At 44.8% G+C, this 21,233-nt stretch overlaps 2 protein-coding genes across 46 annotated transcripts in view; one reads left to right on the top strand and one right to left on the bottom strand.

The window, feature by feature from the left end:
- Positions 1 to 12,895, bottom strand: part of C12H2orf76 (chromosome 12 C2orf76 homolog) — a 131,268-nt gene extending 118,373 nt beyond the window's left edge. For 18 of the 40 annotated variants that reach the window (XR_012421066.1, XR_006690987.3, XR_006690988.3 and 15 more), the window contains exon 1: positions 12,585 to 12,895. Coding sequence is in view for 11 of the 40 variants with exons in the window: in XM_065525400.1 (XP_065381472.1) it covers positions 12,585 to 12,594 (10 nt within the window). In the remaining 29 variants the exon portion in view is untranslated. Of the gene's footprint in view, positions 1 to 11,155 lie in introns of all 40 variants that reach the window. The other 22 variants (XR_012421062.1, XR_012421067.1, XR_012421073.1 and 19 more) reach the window with 5 other exon arrangements.
- Positions 12,896 to 13,066: 171 nt separating this feature from the next.
- Positions 13,067 to 18,611, top strand: DBI (diazepam binding inhibitor, acyl-CoA binding protein). 6 transcript variants are annotated; one of them, XM_015431999.4, is made up of 5 exons: positions 13,067 to 13,136; positions 13,634 to 13,719; positions 14,272 to 14,389; positions 16,804 to 16,866; positions 18,314 to 18,611. In XM_015431999.4, the coding sequence occupies exons 2-5, from the start codon at positions 13,660 to 13,662 to the stop codon at positions 18,385 to 18,387; spliced, it is 315 nt and encodes a 104-aa protein (XP_015287485.1). In that variant the 5' UTR covers positions 13,067 to 13,136; positions 13,634 to 13,659; the 3' UTR covers positions 18,388 to 18,611. The 6 variants fall into 6 exon arrangements, with proteins under 6 accessions (XP_015287485.1, XP_015287486.1, XP_015287487.1 ...); XM_015432000.4 differs by having other exon boundaries at positions 13,067 to 13,290; XM_065525402.2 differs by lacking the exon at positions 13,067 to 13,136 and adding an exon at positions 13,348 to 13,539 and having other exon boundaries at positions 13,639 to 13,719.
- The last annotated feature ends 2,622 nt before the right edge of the window (positions 18,612 to 21,233 follow it).

Raw genomic sequence — 21,233 nt, 5'->3', positions numbered from 1 at the left:
CCAAGTTCAGATGGTGGAAAATTGTACTGGAAAAATGACTTGATTTCTTCAACAAATGGCATGAGAAATAAAGAGAACAGAGGAAGGCTATATATTAAAAGAGACTTAAAAGAGATAATCTCAACCAATGCAACATTTGGTCTTTGTATGGATCCTAATTTGTATAATATTAGATGATATTAGGAATTAATGTTAATTCTGTGTATATCATATTATGGTTATGTTTTTAAGTCCTTATCTTAAAAGACTGAGGAATACACAGGTGAAATGGTGACCTGTATTTGCTTTCAAATACCCTAGCAGAGGAAAAACAATTATAGAAGCGTAGATTAAAAAAACATTAGTAGAGACCAAGCATGGTGGCCCATGCCTGTAATCCCAGCACTTAGGAGGCTGATGAGGCAGGAGGATCACTTAAGCGCAGGAGTTCGAGACCAGCCTGGGCAACATATCGAGACCTCATCTCTACAAAAAATGTTTTTAATTAGCTGAGTGCAATGACACACATTTATAATCCTAGCTACTTGGGAGACTGAGGCAGAAGGATCACTTGAGCCAGAAGTTTGAGGCTGCAGTGAACTATGTACTGTGCTCCACATCACTACTCTCCAGCCTGGGCAACAGGGCAAGACTCTGTCTCAAAAAAAAAAAAAGTACTAAACCATTGTTAACTGTTGACGCTGGTTATATATGAAGCCTCATATACTTTTCCATTTGTAAATGCTTGACATTTTTCCTAATAAAAACTTTTGCAAGAAGATTGTAAGTGCACAAAAGTGTACATTCAAAGATTTTCTTTCACTGAAATGTTTCTAATAGTTAACAAAATTAGAATCCAATTAAATGTCCACCAGTAAAGATACGGTTAAGTAAATTATGCCATGCAATAAAATAAAATACCCTGCAGTCATTAAAGGGTGATATGGATATATGGATACCAACTTTGAAAGATGGCCATGACATACTAGTGAGTAAAAAAACAAGTTAGGCTGGGTGCGGTGGCTCACACCTTTAATCCCAGCACTTTGGGAGGCCAAGGCGGGTGGATCACCTGAGGTCAGGCGTTAGAGACCAGCCTGACCAACATGGTGAAACCCTGTCTCTACTAAAAATACAAAGTTAGCCAGGTGTGGTGGTGCACACCTCTAATCCCAGCTACTCGGGAGGCTGAGAAAGGAGACTCACTTAAACCCAGGAGGCAGAGGTTGCAGTGAGCCAAGATTGTGCCATTGTACTGCAGCCTGGACGACAAGAGTGAAATTCTGTCTTAAAAAAAAAAAAAAAGAAGTTAAAGGGCTGGGTGCTGTGGCTCACACTTGTAATGCCAGCACTTCGGCAGGCCAAAGCGGGCAGACTGTTTGAGTCCAGGAGTTCAAGAGACCAGCCTGGGCAACGCGGTGAAACCCCATCTCTACTAAAAATACAAAAATTAGCCCGTCATGGTGGCATAAGCCTGTAGTTGGGGGGCTGAGGTGGGAGGATCGTTTGAGCCTGGGAGGCGGAAGTTGCCATGAGCCAAGATTGCACCACCGCACTGCAGCCTGGGAGACAAAGCCAGACCCTGTCTCAAAAAAAAAAAAAAAAAAAAAAATTAGAAAACTGCCTGCGTATAGTATCACCGCATGTTTGTAATGTCAGTATGTTACATGTAAACATAAGCATGGAGAGATGTCCAGAAAAGCCTTTACCAAAACATTAACAGTGGCTATCTCTGAGGGCAGAAATCCAAGAGACTGTTACTTGTTTTATATACTTTTTAATATTGTTTGATGTTTTACCAATCATGTGTTTTTAAATTAAGCTATTTCCTGTATACTTATATTTGCACTTTTCTGATATATGTGTATGCATCAACAAAAAGTTATTTTAAAAACTCAGCTATTTCCATTTCTTTTTAAGAAGGAAGAGATAACAGAACAAAGCAAACAATACCAAACTTACGAGAGTATTGGAAAGGAGGGAAGGGCTAGGAACTTAGTTATACTCCTGCTATGTACCAAGGAACACCAAATAAATCCAAACAGCATTCGGAGGCACCAGAAGCAGGTCACACGCCCAGAGGAGTCTGAACTTGTCCAGGATGGTACAAGCCCCTCGCTGCCTCTCCAGTGGTATACATCACCATCAAAACCTGCCTTTCAAATATCCCTGCAGCCACAATGACAGCTCAGTTTCCCACACCCACCAGGCTGTTGCCACGCCTCTACCACACCTCTCCAGCCCGGCTTCTCTCCAAAATCCCTCCGCCCCTCGCCCTCTTTGCTTTCCCACAGAGGCTCCTTCAAGACCCAGCTCAGGGGCTATCTTCTGCAGGACACCTTTGAGCTGGGCTCCTCCTCTCCCCCAGGCTGAGCCATAGGCCCCTCTGGATGCGGCAGTACCTATCACTCCCTATTGATGTCATCTGTTTTAGAGGTCTGGCCCACAAGCTCCTTAAGGGAAAGAATGCTGTGTGGTCCGTTTTTGTAGACCCAACAGCTTGTGTAGCATGAGACACCTCAGAAGCCCCATAAATGTTCTTTTTAAAATTGTTAATGTTGCGTAGAGCTAGGGTCTCACTGTGTTGTCCAGGTGGGTACTGAACTCCTGGGCTCAAGCAATCCTCCTGCATTAGCTTCCCAAAGCACAGGATTACAGGTGTGAGCCACCACGCCCACCCTCGATAAATGTTTGTAGAACTAATGAGCAGTTAAAGGGAGGAAACAAAACCTGATTTCTTCCATTTTCTAAGGACACACTAACATGGCAATCTTGCAGTAGAGACACAGGACCCAAGAAAATGTTTGAGATGTGGGAAAAAAGAAATCAAAATTAATATTAATTATATATTTATAAAATGTAACAGTTCAACAGCAACTTGATTCTATTCATAATTATACATGTTAGATTTAATGTAGGATATGGGTATATTGCAACATATAAGACCCAGGTGATGTTTTGAAAAGTAAGAGTGCCTAGAGCTTAGGAAGGTCTTTAAACCTCTCTGCCTAAAAAACCTGTAGTTCTAGCTAGTACCTTACCCAGCTAGTCTGGGGCAGTGAAGAAAAGTCCATATGCAAAGCAAAACGAAGCTCTTACAGACAAACAAAGCAAACACAAAACTTCCATAGGAACTGCCTTGCATGGAAGCCCCAGTTCCCTGGCCAGTAACCACTGCATCAGAGCAGCCCAGCACCCTCCCCTCTGCAGCTGCTTTTTTGGTCCAAGCTGCAAGGATGGTGAGGAGGGAAGTACAGCTTGGAAGCTTTGAGGCCCCATAGATGAGATGGGCCTTCAGCCTTCAGTCCTGCAGCCTGTGATGGAAATTCAGCAACCAGGGAAATCCAGAACAAGCTAAATGCAATGCTCCTTAACTTGCCCAGTGGCTCCCCTTCCCAAGCTGGCTGGTCTCCCCAGGGCAGAGCTCTGAGCTGCAGAGTTATAAACTGGCAGGGGCAGGTTTCTGGGTGAAAAACTAGGCACCACACACGAAAGCTCAGAGCCAAGCATCCAGATAAGCACAAAACACTCACAAGATACTTGATTGTTGATGTTACACTGATCTCTGTCAGTTCAGAACCAACATCACTACAGTTGGTTCGGCTTGTTGGTAGCAGTTATGGCTTATAAAGTTGGCTATGAACACTGAATTAGCAAATCCTGAACCACTGCTCCCAGGGCAACTACAGGATTAGGATCTTGTGAGCCCGTCTTCACATTTTGGCAAACGATCAATACATAATCTTGTTTCGTGCATGTTTCTGTTGAAAGAGACATTATGTGTTGCTGATTCATCAGCATTGAACTCCCAGCCAACAACACTCACAGCCTGCCTGAACAAAGCTTATCTAACACAGTATTTTCTCCATAAGGCACATCACAGCCTTCCTGCGCCTAGGAACACTTGACTGCATGTCTGCGCTATGCTTGGGGGACATTTTAAATAGCAGAATCACCAACAGAAAAGCATTAAAATGAAAAAAACATGGCACTACATAGTCCACAAACTGGTCACTTGTTTACAGTATAGGAGCTGAAACAAGAAGGCAGAGCGCGACTGGGCACGGTGGCTCATGCCTGTAATACCAGCACTTCTGGGGGCCCAGGCGGGAGGATCACTTGAGCCCAGGAGTTTGAGATCAGCCTGGGCAACATAGCAAGACTCTGTCTCTACAAAAAAAAAGAAAAAAATAACAAAATTAGCTGGGTGTGGTAATGTGCGCCTGTAATCCCAGCTACTCAGGAGGCTGAGGTAGGAGGATCACCTGAGTCTGGGAGGCAGAGGTTGCAGTGAGCCGAGACCGTGCCACTATACTCCAGCCTCAGCCTGGGCAACAGAGCGAGATCCTGTCTCAAAAAAATAAAAAATAAAAAAGGCAGAGCGTTGTCTTGTTTGACCTCAGCTGGGAACATACTGAGTGACTCAAAATTTTCACTGCTCTGCACATGTCCAAGAATGACTAAGAAAGTGCCATGAATATTGCTTTTGGGGTTACAAAAAAATGTTAATATGTACATGAATTTGCAAATACAGAATCTGAAAATAATTAGGATTGACTGTACTACCTAAAATAATTAGGATTGACTGTACTACCTCAAAAACCCAGTATATATGCCTTATGGTATTTGAAGAAAGCATCTTCTTGACCTTTTTGTCAGAGAATGGAATCCAAAATGAGCTATTGGAAGCTTTAAGGGTAGGCAAAGCATCAAGCACTAAGGCAGTTAACATGGAGAAGACCCTATAACCACTTGCACACTGGCTGACCTTCCTTCATGTCACACGCAGGTTTCCAAGAAATTATGACCAGAATTTTAACAGATTCCTAGAGAGAATCATTTTGAAAAACGAAAATATTTATAAAGCACATCTACTTCCTAAATTTAAGTACTGTAAAATCACACTTGTCATATATCAACTTTGCTTTAAAGTTTGTCTTATCCAAACAAAAAAGGTACAACTTTCAAAAAGGGAAGGTTCTAACCACTGTTCAATTAAATCTGACCTAAAGCTGCCTCCATAGGTAATGAACTGCACCCTATCTTACTATGTAAACAAGCTGCAACCTAACTTGCAAGTGTATTATTGTAGTAAGTAACGGAGCCTCAGCCAATCACAGCAGCCAAACTTTCAGCCAATACAGGCTGCAAACTGCCAAAACATGTCAAAATAAGGCAAAAGCCAAGCTGTAGCCAGTCAGACTATTTCGGTCTCTCACTTCTGTTTTCTGACCATAAATATTGCCTGCTGGGTATTTACAGACAGAAAATACTGTTGCTGGTTAGTGCTCTCTGAACCTTTACTAGTTCAGACGCTGCCTAATTCATGCATTCTTTACGTAAACGCTGCTAAATTGAATTGTCAAAAGTTTTCCTTTTAACACCAGATTCTCTCTTTCATTATAGACAGGTTATATACAGAAAGAGTATATTAGAGTGATTACATATATATACATATGTACGTATGTATATGTAATCATGCTAAATGCTTAATTCTCCTCAAGATTTAGGAACCAGTATCACAGGGCAGAGAGTCCATCACCTTCCTTTTAAAACAAATAAATCAATAAAAAGAATATATGAAACACAGTTGTTACTGTTCCTTTATGTGAGGAAACTGAATTGGCAAACGTGAGCAGGTATAAAAGGAGAAAGAGCAGGAAATTGCTAAGAAGAAAATCACTGAATATGCAAATGATTCTGAAACTGCCCTTAATGATTTTGGAGTAAATAATCCTTAAGTGCAATTAAATAGCATTTAAATATGTCATTTTATCAAAAAAAAAATGTTGTTTAAGGCCAAGGGTGATGTCGGGGAGCCTAAATTATTTTTATTACCCTTCTTAAAAAGACGGAACACCTACCATACTGTTAGTAGATGAATGATAAATGCTCACCATTTACAGAAAATTTAACCTTGGCAAATTAATAACTTTATATTAACTTCAGTTTAAGTTTGTAAGAATGACAAATTAAAATTAATTCGCACTTAGTACTATGACTAAAAGCAAAATGTTAATTGCATTTTAATCTACTCTGGCCTACTTCAAAAGCATAATTTTAACTCTTGGATGGAGAACAAAATTGTCTTCTAAAAACAGATCTCAGTAACAATGAAATATCAAGAGTTGGACATTATAATAAAAAGAAAAAAGGTAACAATAATTTTCTTTTTCTTTTTTTTTTTTTTTTTGAGAGTCTCGCTGGAGTCTTGCTCTGTCACTCAGGGTGGAGTGCAGTGACACGATCTCAGCTCACTGCAACCTCTGCCTCCCATGTTCAAGTGATTCTCCTGCTCAGCCTCCAGAGTAGCTGGGACTATGGGCACACGCTGCCATGCCCGGCTAATTTTTGTAGTTTTAGTAGAGATAGGGTTTCACCATGTTGAGCAGGCTAGTCTCAAACTCCTGATCTCAGGCGATCCACCTGCCTCAACCTCCCAAAGTGTTGGGATTATAGGCATGAGCTACCACGAGCAGCCCCAGGAATTTTCTTTTTAGGATAGACTGGAGAAGGGGTGAGAAAAGGATTGGGAGAGGCTGGTTGAAGGCACAGCTAAAATTAAATAGGAAGAATAAGTTCTGGCGTTCTATGGTTAACAGTACATTACAAAATAGCTAGAAGAGAGATTTTTAAATATCCTCACCACAAAAAGATAAATGCATGAGGCAATGGTCACACTAAATACCCTGAATTGCTCATTCTACAACATATATATGTACTGAAACATCAAACTGTGCTGCCCAAATATGTACAATTACGTGTCAATTAAAGAATCTGCTTTACATTTTTTCAAAAGCATATTTTTTTAAATATGAAACTCGGCATTTATAAACTACATTTAGGGCAGGGCACGGTGGCTCATGCTTGTAATCCCAGCACTTTGGGAGGCTGAGGCAGGCGGATCACTGATGGATCACTTGAGGTCAGGAGTTCAAGACCAGCCTGGCCAACATGGTGAAACTCCGTCTCTACTAAAAATACAGAAAAAAATTAGCCGGGCGTGGTGGCATGCTCCTGTAATCCCAGTTACTTGGGAGGTTGAGGCATGAGAATCACTTGAACCAGGAGGCAGAGGCTGCAGGGAGCCAAGATCGTGCCACTGCACTCCAGCCTGGGAGACGGTGTGAGGCTCCGTCTCAAAATATAAAAACAAACAAATGAACAAAAAAACCCCTACATTTATAAACTAGGACTATATGAGGGTTAAATAACATTTGAAAACTTCTTGGCATTTTTTTGTTTGTTTAGCTGCATAATACAAATGAAAGCACCATTATTCTAGAAGAGTTGGTTAAATCATCTTTCACTGACAGAACTTTTGAGAAATATATTTTCGACAATTCATTTATAAATGATTTCAAAGTCTTTAACCTCAACCATTTTTTAGATAGGTTAAAAAAATAAACTCTTCCACCTCTAGGGGGTTAGGTAACACATTAGGTACAAGATGAATTTTAGCTAATCTGCTGACTGGCACATGCTTCTCCGTGCTGTAACTGCTTTACTACCCAATGACATTAGCAGCTGACCTTCCCTGAGGAAGAACCATTATCAGTTCCAAATAAATATATCCTTGATTACTGTTCACACGTACAGTACACCACCCACTGACAAATCAACACCTACAATTCCTCAGACCTGCCATTATGACCTTCAATCTGGAGCAAATGTACAAAACCATAATTTGTTTTCTCTGCTCAAGATATGCAAGACTCTCCATAAACCATTCTGGACAGGTGAGCTTTCCCAAGGGTTGGAGACTTAACCATTTGGAAAGAATATTTCATACACTTGCTTTCTTAAACAAGGTATACTGGGTATAAACCCTCTTTTTCTTGATTTGCAATCATCAGTGAGAATGTTAATCCCTGTATTGTGTGTTAGGAGACATTTCTCCATGGGTCTCTCACACTTCTAAGTGTCTCAGAAGTAGAGGCGCTGGCTGCTTTCATTCTTAACCATCTTTCAAGGATATGTATATAGCGAACAGCTTAGACAGACAGAGACAGTATCTCCCACCAGACTGTCCAGTACAATGAAGATCTCTCACTCCAGGGTAAGGCTGGGCAGGTTTGCCTGCAGCCCTTTATAAAGAATTTGATTTACCTAAACCTGGGGTTTTACAGCTGTGACACAAATCCACTGCACACACAGTAGCAAATGAGCTACTCTGATTGCCCCTGTGGGACCTATAGGGAGAAGGAACGGAATCAACTCCTCCTCTCAGTGGTGGCATTAGATTCCCATAGGAGCGCGAACCCTATTGTGAACTGAGCATATGAAGGATCTACGTTGCACGTTCCTTGTGAGAATCTAATGCCTGATGATTTGAGGTGGGACAGTTTCAACCCAAAACCATCCCCCTACCACCCCATCCATGAAAAAACTGTCTTCCATGAAACCGGTCCCTGGTGCCAAAAAGGTTGAGGACCGCTGCTGTACAACACCATCCACCCAACAGGATGTAATGGACATTTATGGAACGCCCCACTAATGACTGCAAAATGCACATTCTTTTCAAGTATCCACAAAATAGATGCCAAGACATCCATATTCTGCACCACAGGAAAAAACCATGATGAGTTTAAAGAAGTGAAATTAAACAGTGTGTTCTCTGACCATAGTGGAATCAAATTGGAAATCAGAAACAGAAAGCTACCAGCAAAGTCTTCAAACACTTGGAAACTAAGGAACAGACTACTAAACAAGCCCTGGACCAAAGAGGAAGTCCCAAAGGAAACTAAGGCCAGGTTCGGTGGCTCACACCTGTAATCCCAGCACTTTGGGAGGTTGAGGTGGGCAGATCACTTCAGGTCAGGAGTTGGAGACCAGACTAGCCAACATGATGAAACCCCATCTCTAGGCCGGGCGCGGTGGCTCAAGCCTGTAATCCCAGCACTTTGGGAGGCCGAGGCGGGTGGATCACGAGGTCAGGAGATCGAGACTATCCTGGCTAACATGGTGAAACCCCGTCTCTACTAAAAATACAAAAAAACTAGCCGGGCGTGGTGGCGGGCGCCTGTAGTCTCAGCTACTTGGGAGGCTGAGGCGGGAGAATGGCGTGAACCCAGGAGGCGGAGCTTGCAGTGAGCCGAGATCACGCCACTGCACTCCAGCCTGGGAGACACAGCGAGACTCCGTCTCAAAAAAAAAAAAAAAAAAAAAAAAAAAAAAGAAACCCCATCTCTACTAAAAATACAAAAATCAGCTGGGCTTGGTGGCAGGCACTGTAATCCAGCTACTCAGGAGGCTGAAACAGGAGAATCGCTTGAACCCAGGAGGCAGAGGTTGCAGTGAGCCGAGATCACTGTTCTCCCGCCTGGGTGACAGAGGGAGACTCCGTCTCAAAAAAAAAGAAACTAAAAATACACTGAACTGAATAAAAGTTGGACACAGTTAAAGCACTGTGAAGAGGAAAATGTATTGCACTAAATGCATATATTAAATGAGAAAAAGTCTCAAGTCAATAATCTAAGCTCCCACCTCAAGAACCTAGAAAATCAAGAGCAGAACAAACCCAAAGCAAGCATAAGGAAAGAAATAATCAGGAGCAGAAATCAACAAAATTGAAAACAGAAAACGGAAAATCCATGAGAAAAGAGCTGGTTCTTTGAAAAGATTTTTTAAACACTGAAAAATCTTAAGCAAGACCAGCTAGGAAAAAAAAGAAGGCACAAATAACCAATATCGGTAATGAAATGGAGGATATCATTATAGGCTTTGCACATATCAAAAGGATAATAAGGGAATACAAACTAATTACATACATACATTTCACAGCACAGACAAAATGGACCAATTTCTTTAAAAACTCAAACTACCAACACTCACCAGTATGAAATAAACAATATGAATAGCCCTATAACTATTAAGGAAATTAAATCCATAATTTAAGAACTCCCAAGAAAGAAATCTCCATAAGAACCTGATGGGGTTCCTGGAAAAAAGGAAGGAAGGAAGGGAGGAAGGAGAAAAGAAAAGAAATCTCCAGTCTTAGAAAGTTTCACTAGAGAACTCTACAAAACATTTAAAGAAGAATTAACATCAATTGTACACAACCTCTTTCAGAAAATGGAAAAGGAAGGAACATTTCCTAATTCATTTTATGAAGCTAGTTTTTCCACAATAATAAAGCCAGACAAAGCCATTACTAAAAAAAGACAACAGACCAATATCCCTTATGAATATAGACATGAAAATCCTTAGTAAGACATTAACAAATAGAATTTAGCAATACATAAAAATAATTATACACCATGACCAAGTAGTTTTTTCAAGAGAAGCAATGTTAGTTTAATATTTGAAAATCAATCAATGTAATCCACCAAATTAACAAGCTGAAGAAAAATCACACGATCACATCAAGTGATACAGAAAAGGCACCTGACAAACATCAATAGAGATTGAACACCCATTCACAATAAGGACTCTCAGAAAAACAAGAAAAGAGGGGAACATCTCAATTTGATAAAGAGCAACTACAAAAAACAAACCAAAAAAAACCAAAACTAGAGCTAACATTAGACTTCATGAGGAAAGACTAAATGCTTTCCCCCTAAGATCAGGAACAAGGAAAGACAGCCATTCTCACCATTCTTACTCAACCTGCTGCTGGAAGTTTTAGCCAGTGAAACAAGGCAAGAAAAGGAAATAAAAGGCAGAGAGTTGAGAAAGGAAGAAATAAAACTGTCCCTATATTTGCAGATGACATGATTATCTACACAGAAAATCCCAAGAATTCTCAAAACAAAAAAAAAAAAATCTAGAATTAATGAATTTGGCAAAGTCACAGGATACAAAATAAACACACAAAACCAACTGTATTTCCAAATAGTAGCAAAGAACACATGGAATACAATATACAATACGAATACAAATACAAAATACAATAACATTTGCAATCACTCAAAAACAAGTATTTAGGTGTAAATCTAACAAAACATGCACAACAATATTGAAATTAGGCCAATTAATAACACTGCAATGGCCTCTAGGTTTTCAAGTGACAGGAAGCATTGTTAGTCTCTGATTTTAAATCAAAAGTTAGAAATGATTAAGCTTAGTGAGGAAGGCATGATAAAAGCCAAGAGAGGTTGAATATTAGGCCCCTTGCACCAAACAGCCAAGTTGTGAATATAAAAATAAAAATATTAGCCAGGCATGGTGGTTGTACCCATAGTTCCAGCTACTCGGGAGGCTAAGGTGGGAGGATCGCTTGAGGCCTGCAGTTCAAGGCTGCAGAGAGCTGAGATTGTGCCACTGAACTACAGCCTGGGTAAAAGAGTGAGACCCTATCACACACAAAAAGAAAAAAAACAAAAAACTAAAAAACTAAATCAAAGCAACTGATCTTTGAGAAGTGATAATTGCATTATCAAAGTACCTAATCGTGACAATACCCTAACTTAAAACCTGCTGACTAGGGGATGTATTTGACTGCAAATCTGGCCCACACAAGCAATCTGAGTTTCCATCAAGGAAGCTGTAAGCACCAAGTAGAGCAAAACCAAATCCAGGCCTCAAATGGAAAAAGCAGCTCTGAATTGTGATTTTCGAAGAAACCTGCATTTCTTACACTTCAGTGTACTTTCCCCATATTTAACTCCAAGATTTTTGTTAATTTGTTTCGTTTTTCTTTCTCAAACAAAATTCTCAGACTGAAAACCCTAGATTTGTTCCCTACTGCATCTTCATTTCTTCCCAAACCGTCCATAAAACCTGACCTACACTAAGTTAGTAAGTTAAGTCTGAAAGTATCTACCTTCCCTGAGGAGGGGGGAGGTGTAGGCAGGGCAGAGAGATTTGTAGTCCAGCCCTCTTGCCACAAATTATGAATTAGAGAGGAAGGATTTTGCCTTTTTAACGATCTCCAGAGAATTTTCCATCATTTCCCTCTCGTCACCCAGCTCCTTTGTAACCACTTCCAGAGAAGTCTTCCTTTAGCTTCTTAAACATCGATCCTAAAACACTTCCAGACACCTGTGCTGCTCCTTTCTGTTCCCATGGAAAGTAGACTCTGTAACAATCTCGCAAAGCCGTTCCCCTCCGTCTCCTCATCCTCTTTTCAAATCCTTTTACGATTTCTCATCTCACTCAGCATGACAGTCAAAGTCCCTGTGAAGACCAACTTCTACATCACTTAGCCAGCCTGCCACCTCCAAAACTCTCCAGCCTCATCTTTCTACTCTTCTCCTGGTTCCTTGTCCACGCCTTTACACTTGTTCTCTGCTTGGAATCCTCCCGCCCTTCCTTGAGGAACTTTCTCAAATGTCACCTTCCCTCAATACTCCCCCTCCTTCATTTAAAACTATAAACTTCCAACTCTCTAAGCCTCTAAAGAACTCTATATTTAACTTATTGTTAAATATGTGCTGAACACCTGGTCCTGTCCAAGTTTGTTAAATCAAGACAAATAAGACACTGTCCCTGCCTTTAAGGCCCCAGATGGAGAAATGCACCACAGACATCAATGTGCAATACAGGACTGATACTAAGGCCACAGGCAAGTCAAAGAACGCGTGCCAAAAGTTCAGAGGAAGAGGCCTCGGCTTCGCTTCTGGCTTCTGGAGACCAGTCCAGCTTTCCACCATCACGCAGCTCACCAGGGACCATCTCCGGGGGTCTCCTCTAGACCCCAAGAGACGAGCGGGTCCCGCTCACCATTCCCAGGTCTGAGAGTTTACTTGTCCAGAGAAGCAACTTCCGGCCTCTGCAGGCCGGGCAAGAGATTTAAGGAAAGAAAAGAAATATATGGACCTCCGCTCTTCGATCTGCGTCCCCTCCCCCTCCCCCGCGTGCCGTCCCCACAACGGTCCAGTACTGAACCCAACTCTCAACCTACTCCCATCCGCAAAACTAACCGCTCTACTTCCGTGGTCCCCACCTGCTCCCGGCGTCCCCTTCGGCTACTCCCAGCGCGTGCGCAAGCAGTCCCACGTGGGCTCGGGCGGGGCTGGCGCCGCGGCTGGGGCTGGGCACGCCCCTAGCACAGAGCTGGCTTCTGATTGGCTTTCCGGTGCTCGCCCGAGCGGGGTTGGGGCGAGTGAACCGCGCCTCTAAAAGCGCTTGCCAGTGCAGTCTGAGCGATCGTTTCCTGGTCCTCGCCTCCTCCGCAGTCTCCCTGGAGTTCTTGCAAGGCGGCCAGGATGTCTCAGGTACAGCGCGTGCACAGCCAGGCTGGGACGGTGCAGCGGGCTGGAGGCCTGTTGGTGGCTCACCCGGCAGCCAGAAACTCTCGGGCTCTTTCCTTTCGTGCCCCGCAGTTCCTCCTGGACCCATGCCCAGCCCTGATTCGTTGGACAGAGCTTTGTGAGCGGGATTTTCCGTTTGGGGATTTCTAACTCTGCTGCCCACCCCGCAACTGCCGGAAAGTTGCCCATGGGGTGGACTTCGCTGTGTAGCGGGAGAGGAGTGGGAGTCGAGGGTGCTCGATGGAAAGATGGGGGAAGGGGTTGCACGGATTGGAGGAGCGAGGAGACTCAGTCCCTATCCCGAAGCACAGGGCGGGACGTCGCGGCGGAGTGGGGAAGCGAGGAGGCCGTGGACGGGAGCTTGGAGGTCAGGGGAAGTACGGGGCCGGGTTCTCCGAGTGCGGGACGAGGAGAATCGCGGGCGGGGAGAGGTGACCCAGGGACCCCTCCTTTCCCTCCAGCGTAGACCCTTATCGGAGACCAAGCTATGTGGGGCGACCTCTGGCCCCTCCCGCCTGCCTCTGCCAATCCGGGCACTGGGACAGAGGTCAGTGTTGAATGCCCAGGCCCCAGGGGGAGGGAGGGGACCAACGGGCTCCGGCGCTGACACCGGGGCACTTATGCCCTGTCCCCTTTCAGAGGTTTCCAGCATGCTGTGCCGCCTCTGTCCCCAGGCCAGGGCTTAGCTGAAACCCCAGCCACTCCCTAGTGCCTGGCACGGTGGTGGCCAGGCAGTTGGCCGCGCTGCTTCTCCCACTTCTCCCGTGGGGTGGACACCCACTGCGGGCAAAGGCTTGGCCTGCCCTCTTCACTGCTGTATTTCCAGACCTGATGCCTGCGTTTGTGAGAGCGCTGGATACAGGGTTTTCCATTGAATGAGTGAACTGGAGGGGCTTCCCCTTCTTGTGTTGCTGAATCTTTCTAGCTGCCCTGTTGGGGCAGGGTGGGGCAGACACACTTCAGGGGCTGCATTGCCCGAAGGGTGCCACCTTTCCCACCTCTCCATCCCTGTAACTGGACTCTGTTCAGGCCACAGCAGGACTCCTACCCTCTCCCACCCAGAGGAGGCCCTCAGTCCTCTCCTCTCCCTTCCATTTAGGCTGAGTTTGAGAAAGCTGCAGAGGAGGTTAAGCGCCTTAAGACCAAGCCAGCCGATGATGAGATGCTGTTCATCTATGGCCGCTACAAACAAGCAACCGTGGGCGACATAAATACAGGTATGCGGAGCGGGGGTTGGGAGGGCCTCTTCTCATCAAAGCAGGCTCAGCAGCCCAGACTGGAAGTCCCTGGGAACTTCACTCTCAAACTGCCTGAGGCCCTACTCTTCAGTTGGGGTATGGTGATGGTTCCTGGGTTGGAAAAGTGGTGTTCCGGATTCTCAGTGTTTCCAGTAGTAGCAGAATTCAAATCCTGGCTTTAGAAGGTCTTTACTGGTTATCACCAGCAGCTCCTCTCCACTAGGGAAGAAGCAAAGGCTGCAGCTTGGAAAAGACTTGCTGTAGGCTCTCAGCTCAGTGGCATCATTGTTGAGCCGTTCAGCTTCTGCCCTAGATGGGCAGGATCAAAGGTGGAGCACTTGACAGCCTGGCCAAGCCTGATGTCAGGAGCAGAGAAGCACCTGGTTCCTTGGGCCAGGTCAGAGCATTTCGCTAACAAGTCTGTGCCTTCCTGATGACAACTTTTTCCCTGTCCGAAAATCTTGGTGCAGATTTTGAGGCTGTACTTTGGACTATCATGTTCTGTAATAACGTCTTTCCTACCTTGGGCAGGTTTCATTCTGTCCCTAAGTCCCTGAAACATGGGTGGATACTGAGGCAACAGCACAGTGCATTCTGTGCAAGGACTCAGGGTTGTCATGGCAGCACAGACGGGAGGTCTCCCCTGCCCCTGTTGAGGAGGAAAGTGAGCATGGTCCCCATTTCCACAGTAGCTGGGGTGGAAGATGGAGCATGTGGGCTGGCTGTCAGCCAGCTAGAAGCAGGAAATGGCACCCAGAATGACAGATCGCAGGCAGTACCAAATCAAACCCTGGGGTTCACATGGAGCACTTAGTTGAGGAAGGTCTTGTGGCGAAGATGGGTTTTACAGTGAGTTCGTAAACTCTGTCCTTCCAGGGAGGGGAAGGAAAGGTGAAGTGGAGGAGGCCAGAGGTGCTGAGATGCTTTTCTGACAGTGTTTTCACAGAGACTGGCCTGTGCTGGTACTAGAGTTACCGGTTTTCACATGAGTCTAGATAGACTGGCATGGGAATCTTTCACTTACTGATCAAAGAGGTATCATTGGCTCTCTAGGGCTGTACTATACAGCCCTATTACACGATTATAAAACATGACAGTCCAAACACAATAGTTTAGTACAATAGCCAGTAGCCACATATGACTCTATAAATTTTAACTGAGGCTGGGCGCAGTGACTCATGCCTGTAATCCCAGCACTTTGGGAGGCCGAGGCGGGTGGATCACGAGGTCAGGAGTTTGAGACTAACCTGGCCAACGTAGTGAAACCCATCTCTACTAAAAATACAAAAATTAGCTGGGCATGGTGGCACGTGTCCGTAGTCCCAGATACTTGGGAGGCTGAGACAGGAGAATCGCTTGAATCTGGGGAGGTAGAGGTTGTGGTGAGCTGAAGACGCACCACTGCACTCCAGCCTGGTCAACAGAACGAGACTCTGTCTCAAAAAAAAAAAAAAAAAACTAAAAATAGTTAAATAAAATCAAGTTTAGTCTTCATTCACAGGAGCCACATTTCAGATGCCCAGTAGTCATTTCAGGTACTTGGTGTGGCAAGTGGCTCCTGAATTGGACATTGCAAATATACATGTACATTTCCATTTCCATCGCTTGGAGAGAGCTGTCGAGGAGTGCTATTCTAGGATCCTGATGATGACCGCAAGGGCAGTTTGTTTCAGCTGTCCCTGGGAACAGTTCCCTGAAAGCGCTCAGGAACATTTTCTCAGACACAGTGCTCCAGGCTACGGACGCTGTTCCCTTTGGCTTTGGGGCTGGGCGTGTTAGTGAAATAGGACAACAGGGAGATGGTGAGTATGTTTCCCAACTGCAGATGATAACAGGTCTATAAGCATAAAGTCATCATGTAACTTAAAGAAACCTTACCCTCGGTGAAAACGCCCACAGAGCAGCAAGAAATAGACTAACAATTTGGTAGAAAAATGGGGCTAGGATATAAACAGTTCATGGGAAAGGACACTTGATATCATTACTGATTAGGGAGAGAAATTGGGTAGCTAAGAGCAGGGGTGGGAGAGAAACTTTATAGTATTTTCCTCTGTCGCTTTTGAATTTTAAGCCATATGAATGGATGTTTTAAAAACAATTGTAATTAAAGTATAATTTTTTTAAAGGAGAAATTTTGGAGTCACTTAACTTGTAAGAAAAAGGTTATCTTGTCATAAGAATAGTGTTCTTCCTATTTGCTCTAGATTTTAAGTTTGGATTGGCGTATATCTGGTTTTCTTAGGGCAGAACCCACTCTACTAGACCTATTTAACCCCATGAGAGAGCCTAGAAGGAACAGGTGTAATAGAAGATGGCATTTATGGCAAGAAGGTTGATCAAGTTCTCCATTAGAATTCAAACCAGATCTAATGCCTTTTCTTTCCTTGTTTAAGAACGGCCCGGGATGTTGGACTTCACGGGCAAGGCCAAGTGGGATGCCTGGAATGAGCTGAAAGGTAATTGTTCTAATCAATTTCCTTCATTTGTGAAACCCAGTAATGAAAGAGTCTTCATTATGAAGTGTAAAGGAAGAGGAGAGGACACAAAGTCAATGGGGCACGTGTGGGAAACCAGCCTGAGCTGTGCCAGAATGGGAAAAAACTGGGCCACCTACTTTTTTTCCTAACACTGTTTATGCCTTTTCTAAAAGCACCATCTCTGAGCAGGAGTATCATTTAGAGAGGAGGGGCTGGGAATCAGGCCACTGAAAAATAGTTTTGGAAATAATGTAGTTGGCGTGGGCTTCGGATGTGTTCAGAATAAGGGGTGGTTTCCTGTCTGCAGCTCCCTCTCCCCTACAAGGCCAGGCTGTGACCTCCTAACCCCAGTGGCCCTCCCCAGTTCCCTCCTAGCCAGAAGGGTACATAAAAGAAGGGAATGAGCTAATGCATGGCCTGCCACTGGCATCGTAGGCTCAGTGAATGGAGCCATTATATGCTAAGCACCAGCAGCCAAGAAGTATCCAAGCTCGTACTTAATCACGTGCCACCTGCAGCAGCAAGACCCAAGAGTTGGCACCAAAACTCCTGGCAGCATTGGCGTTCCTGCTGGCTAGTTTCTGAATAAGCCCTCTGTCTTTCTGCATATGAGCAATCCTTGAATTCAGAAAGGGTTACGATACAATAAACATACTCCCAGGATCTGCAAGTAACTGGGAAGGGAATGCCCGTCTGCCTGGCCGTTTTCATGGGACATTTCCATACCATCCTCAGGCCCCATACTCTCCAGTGCTTCACGACAAGCTCTGAGTTCCAGAGGGTCTCTCTCCTTCACCACAGAATCTAGGAAACTGGGTGTCACTGTCTCTGAGGGATACCTTCCGTGTCCTTTCTACTGCAGCAAGAAGACAAAGATTTGCCTCATTCCCCTCCAAGAAGCAACCACTTTTGCTCAGAGTTCCTGAAACTTTTCTCATAGCCTCCCTCTGGGGAGAAGAAGGTGCCTGACTTTGCTTTTTCACTGCCAGCTTAACAGCTCTGGGAGATAGGAGCCCAACCCAGAGACACTGAAAAGGCCAAAGCCAATGTCAGCCACGAGAGTTAGCAGGACCAGTAAAGGCACCACGGTGACAGTTTCTTGCCCGTCTGGAGGGTGGCGCCTCTCCCCCGAGGCTTACACTGGCCATTACCCCCGGGACAGGTGGGGGATGCAGATGTCCAGCAGATGGGCGACAGGTCTTGGCCAGCCCCACCAGGCTTTCTGAGTACGGTGGCTTATAGAGCATTCACTTCGGGCCAGGTTCCATGGATACTGTCTCCTCCAACATGTAATTAGTAGAATCTCAACTTTATAAGTGAGAAACTGAGCCTCGGAGAGTTACAGCAGAGCTGTCTGGGGCTCTGGAAGCTGCTTATTTCCTACCACGCTGCCTCCCTGACAAATAATCCTATCGATTCCTTACAGGGACTACCAAGGAAGATGCCATGAAAGCTTACATCGACAAAGTAGAAGAGCTAAAGAAAAAATACGGGATATGAGTGACTGGATTTGGTTACTAGGCCATGTGTTTCTCCTAAACTGAGACAATGCCTTGTTTTTTCTAATACCATGGATGGTGGGAATTCCGGAAAATAACCAGTTAGCCCAGCTACTCAAGGCTGCTCACCATACGGCTCTAACAGATTAGAGGCTAAAACGATTACTGACCTTCCTTGAGTAGTTTTTATCTGAGATCAATTAAAAGTGTATTTGTTACTTTAAATAACTTTAGTGATCTGAGTTCTTGAGATGACTTGCTCTGTCTGACCTCAGCCTTGCTTCCTTTCTCTAAAGACCTCTGGTAGTGCTTCAGCTGCGTACCTGGTAGGGTATGAGGCAGGCGGTCCTGCCCTGCACCCTGGCCCAGGGTGTGCTGGCCCTTTGTGGGGAGGAGGAGGATGGTAGAAGTGGCCTTTCTCGCCTCCTTCCCAGTTCAGCCACACTGAGGAAGATGAGGCAGGCTGGCTGAGACCACAGTCTGCAGGTACTTCTGTCGGGGATGTTCCTGCCCCAGGCCCTGCGCGAGGCAGGGTTTACAGTGTTTGAGGTTTGTCTGAGGCCCAGCTGGTCCCTTATTCCAGAGTGCACGAGCCAGGGTAGAAACCCTCATCAGGAATGGAGTGTGAACCTGACAGGAGGCGTTCCCCAAGTCCCAGGGGAAGCCACAGACAGCTGTCTAGGCAACAGTTAGTGGGCAAGGCGTGTGTCCTCTGCAGGCAGCAGGGAGAAGAATCCTGGGAGCTTGCAGAGGAGAAAGGCTGGAGCTTGACTCTGGAGGACGTAGGAGGTAGGTTGTTGAGAAGTAATATCGAAGAAAAGGAGACAGCTCTCTAGACCCTTCTTGCCAGATGTTCCCCTCCAGCTCTGGATTTACAATCCCACTGCCCTTTGCGGTGGGGATCATACCTCAATATTGTGTAATGGGGATTACTGTGCCCATTATTTGAGTGAAGAAATGAAGGCTCAGAGGTGATTTAACTGGATCCAAGCCCAGGGCTTACTGTCCCCCTCCACAACGTTCCCTCTCATGGCCCCTGGCTGCCACTTAGTCTGCATCTCTGCTGTGGCGCAGCGAGTGACATCTGTCTCTGGGCTAGCATAAGGTGCTGGTGTGAAATCTGTCCCTTGACTGTGCAGCTCATTCCGGAAGAGTGGCTTAGACAATGAGGTCCCACTTCCAAAGCTGGAGTGAGGCACAGATGACAGAGACTTTTAGGCACCTCAGGTGACTCGGTCATAGCCGGTTTGGGAGATGCCCTCCCCCCTCACTAGCAAGTACTTTACTGGTTTCTCAGAAAGTACTGTTTGTGCAGTTCTGAGAGCACCAGCAGCCTGGGGCTGCACCTGCTCCTGTGGCTCCCACAGGAGTCCTTGTACCACCCAGGGCTGGCTCACAGGGTGTCAGCTGGGGACAAATTATCGGGGGGAACCTGCCCCCAATATTTCAACATACATTCTATTTTCCATAAGTGTCAGCCAGCAGAGAAATAAAGAGAAAGAGTACAAAGAGAGGAATTTTAAGGCTGGGCCACCAGGGGTGACATCACATATCGGTAGGACCGTAATGCCCACCTGAGCCTCAAACCAGCAAGTTTTTTATTAAGAGTTTCAAAAGGGGAGGAGATGTAAAACAGATACAAAGATCATGTGCTTCAAAAGGCAAAAAGCAGAACTACTAATAAGGGCCTAACAAAGATCACATGCTTCTGAGGGAACAGGACAAAGGGAAAAAGCAGAACTACTGATAAGGGTCCAACAAAGATCACAAGGCAAAGGGCAAAAGCAGAACTACTGATAAGGGTCTATGTTCAGTGGTACATGTATTGTCCTGATAAACATCTTAAACAACAGAAAACAGGGTTTGAGAGCAGAGAACCTGTCTGACCACAAATTTACGAGGACGGAGTTTTTCCCCAACCTACTAAGCCTGAGGGTACTACAGGAGACCAGGGTATATCTCAGGCCTTATCTCAACCGCATACGACAGACATTCCCAGAGCAGCGTTTATAGGCCTCCCCCCTAGGAACACATTTCTTTCCCAGGGTATTAATATTAATATTCGTTGCTAGGAAAAGAATTTGGTGATGTCTTCCCTACTTGCACACCTGTTTATAGGTTCTCTGCAAGAAGAAAAATTTGGCTGTTTTTGCCCAACCCCGCAGGCAGTCAGACCTCATGGTTGTCTTCCCTTGTTTCCTAAAAATTGCTGTTATTCTGTTCTTTTTCAAGGTGCACAGATTTCATATTGTTCAAACACATATGTTTTACAATCAATTTGTACAGTTAACACAATTACCACAGTGGTCCTGAGGTGACGTACATCCTCAGCTTACAAAGATAACAGGATTAAGAGATTAAAGTAAAGACAGGCATAAGAAATTATAAAAGTATTATTTGGGAACTGATAAATGTCCATGAAATCTTCACAATTTATGTTCCTCTGCTGCGGCTCCAGCCAGTCCCTCTGTTCGGGGTCCCTGACTTCCTGCAACATCTCTCCCTTTCTTTTTATATAAATGTGCCATGGCGATGAAGTCTTGTTCATTCTCTTGGTTTTGACGCAGGATTCTTTGACTGGTCCAGCACACTAAAAACAAGCCAATTAAACAGAGAAACATGATTCCAAAATTTACTACAGTGGAGCCCCCAACAGACTTAATCCAAGTCGTGGGGTTTAGTCCAGAAAGACTTTCTGCCACCTGATGTAACGCCTCAGCTCCAGGCACAATGGATAAATGAGCTTGAGAGGCTTCAAAATTTGTTTCTTTGGGGGAGGGGGGAGGGATTGCATTGGGAGTTATACCTGATATAAATGAGGAGTTGATGGGTGCTGACGAGTTGATG

Source organism: Macaca fascicularis, chromosome 12, assembly GCF_037993035.2.
Source record: "Macaca fascicularis isolate 582-1 chromosome 12, T2T-MFA8v1.1".
In the NCBI taxonomy this organism is placed as follows: Eukaryota; Metazoa; Chordata; class Mammalia; order Primates; family Cercopithecidae; genus Macaca; species Macaca fascicularis.
The sequence above is the reverse complement of the archived record's forward strand: the minus strand, read 5'-3'. Positions and strand labels throughout refer to the sequence as shown.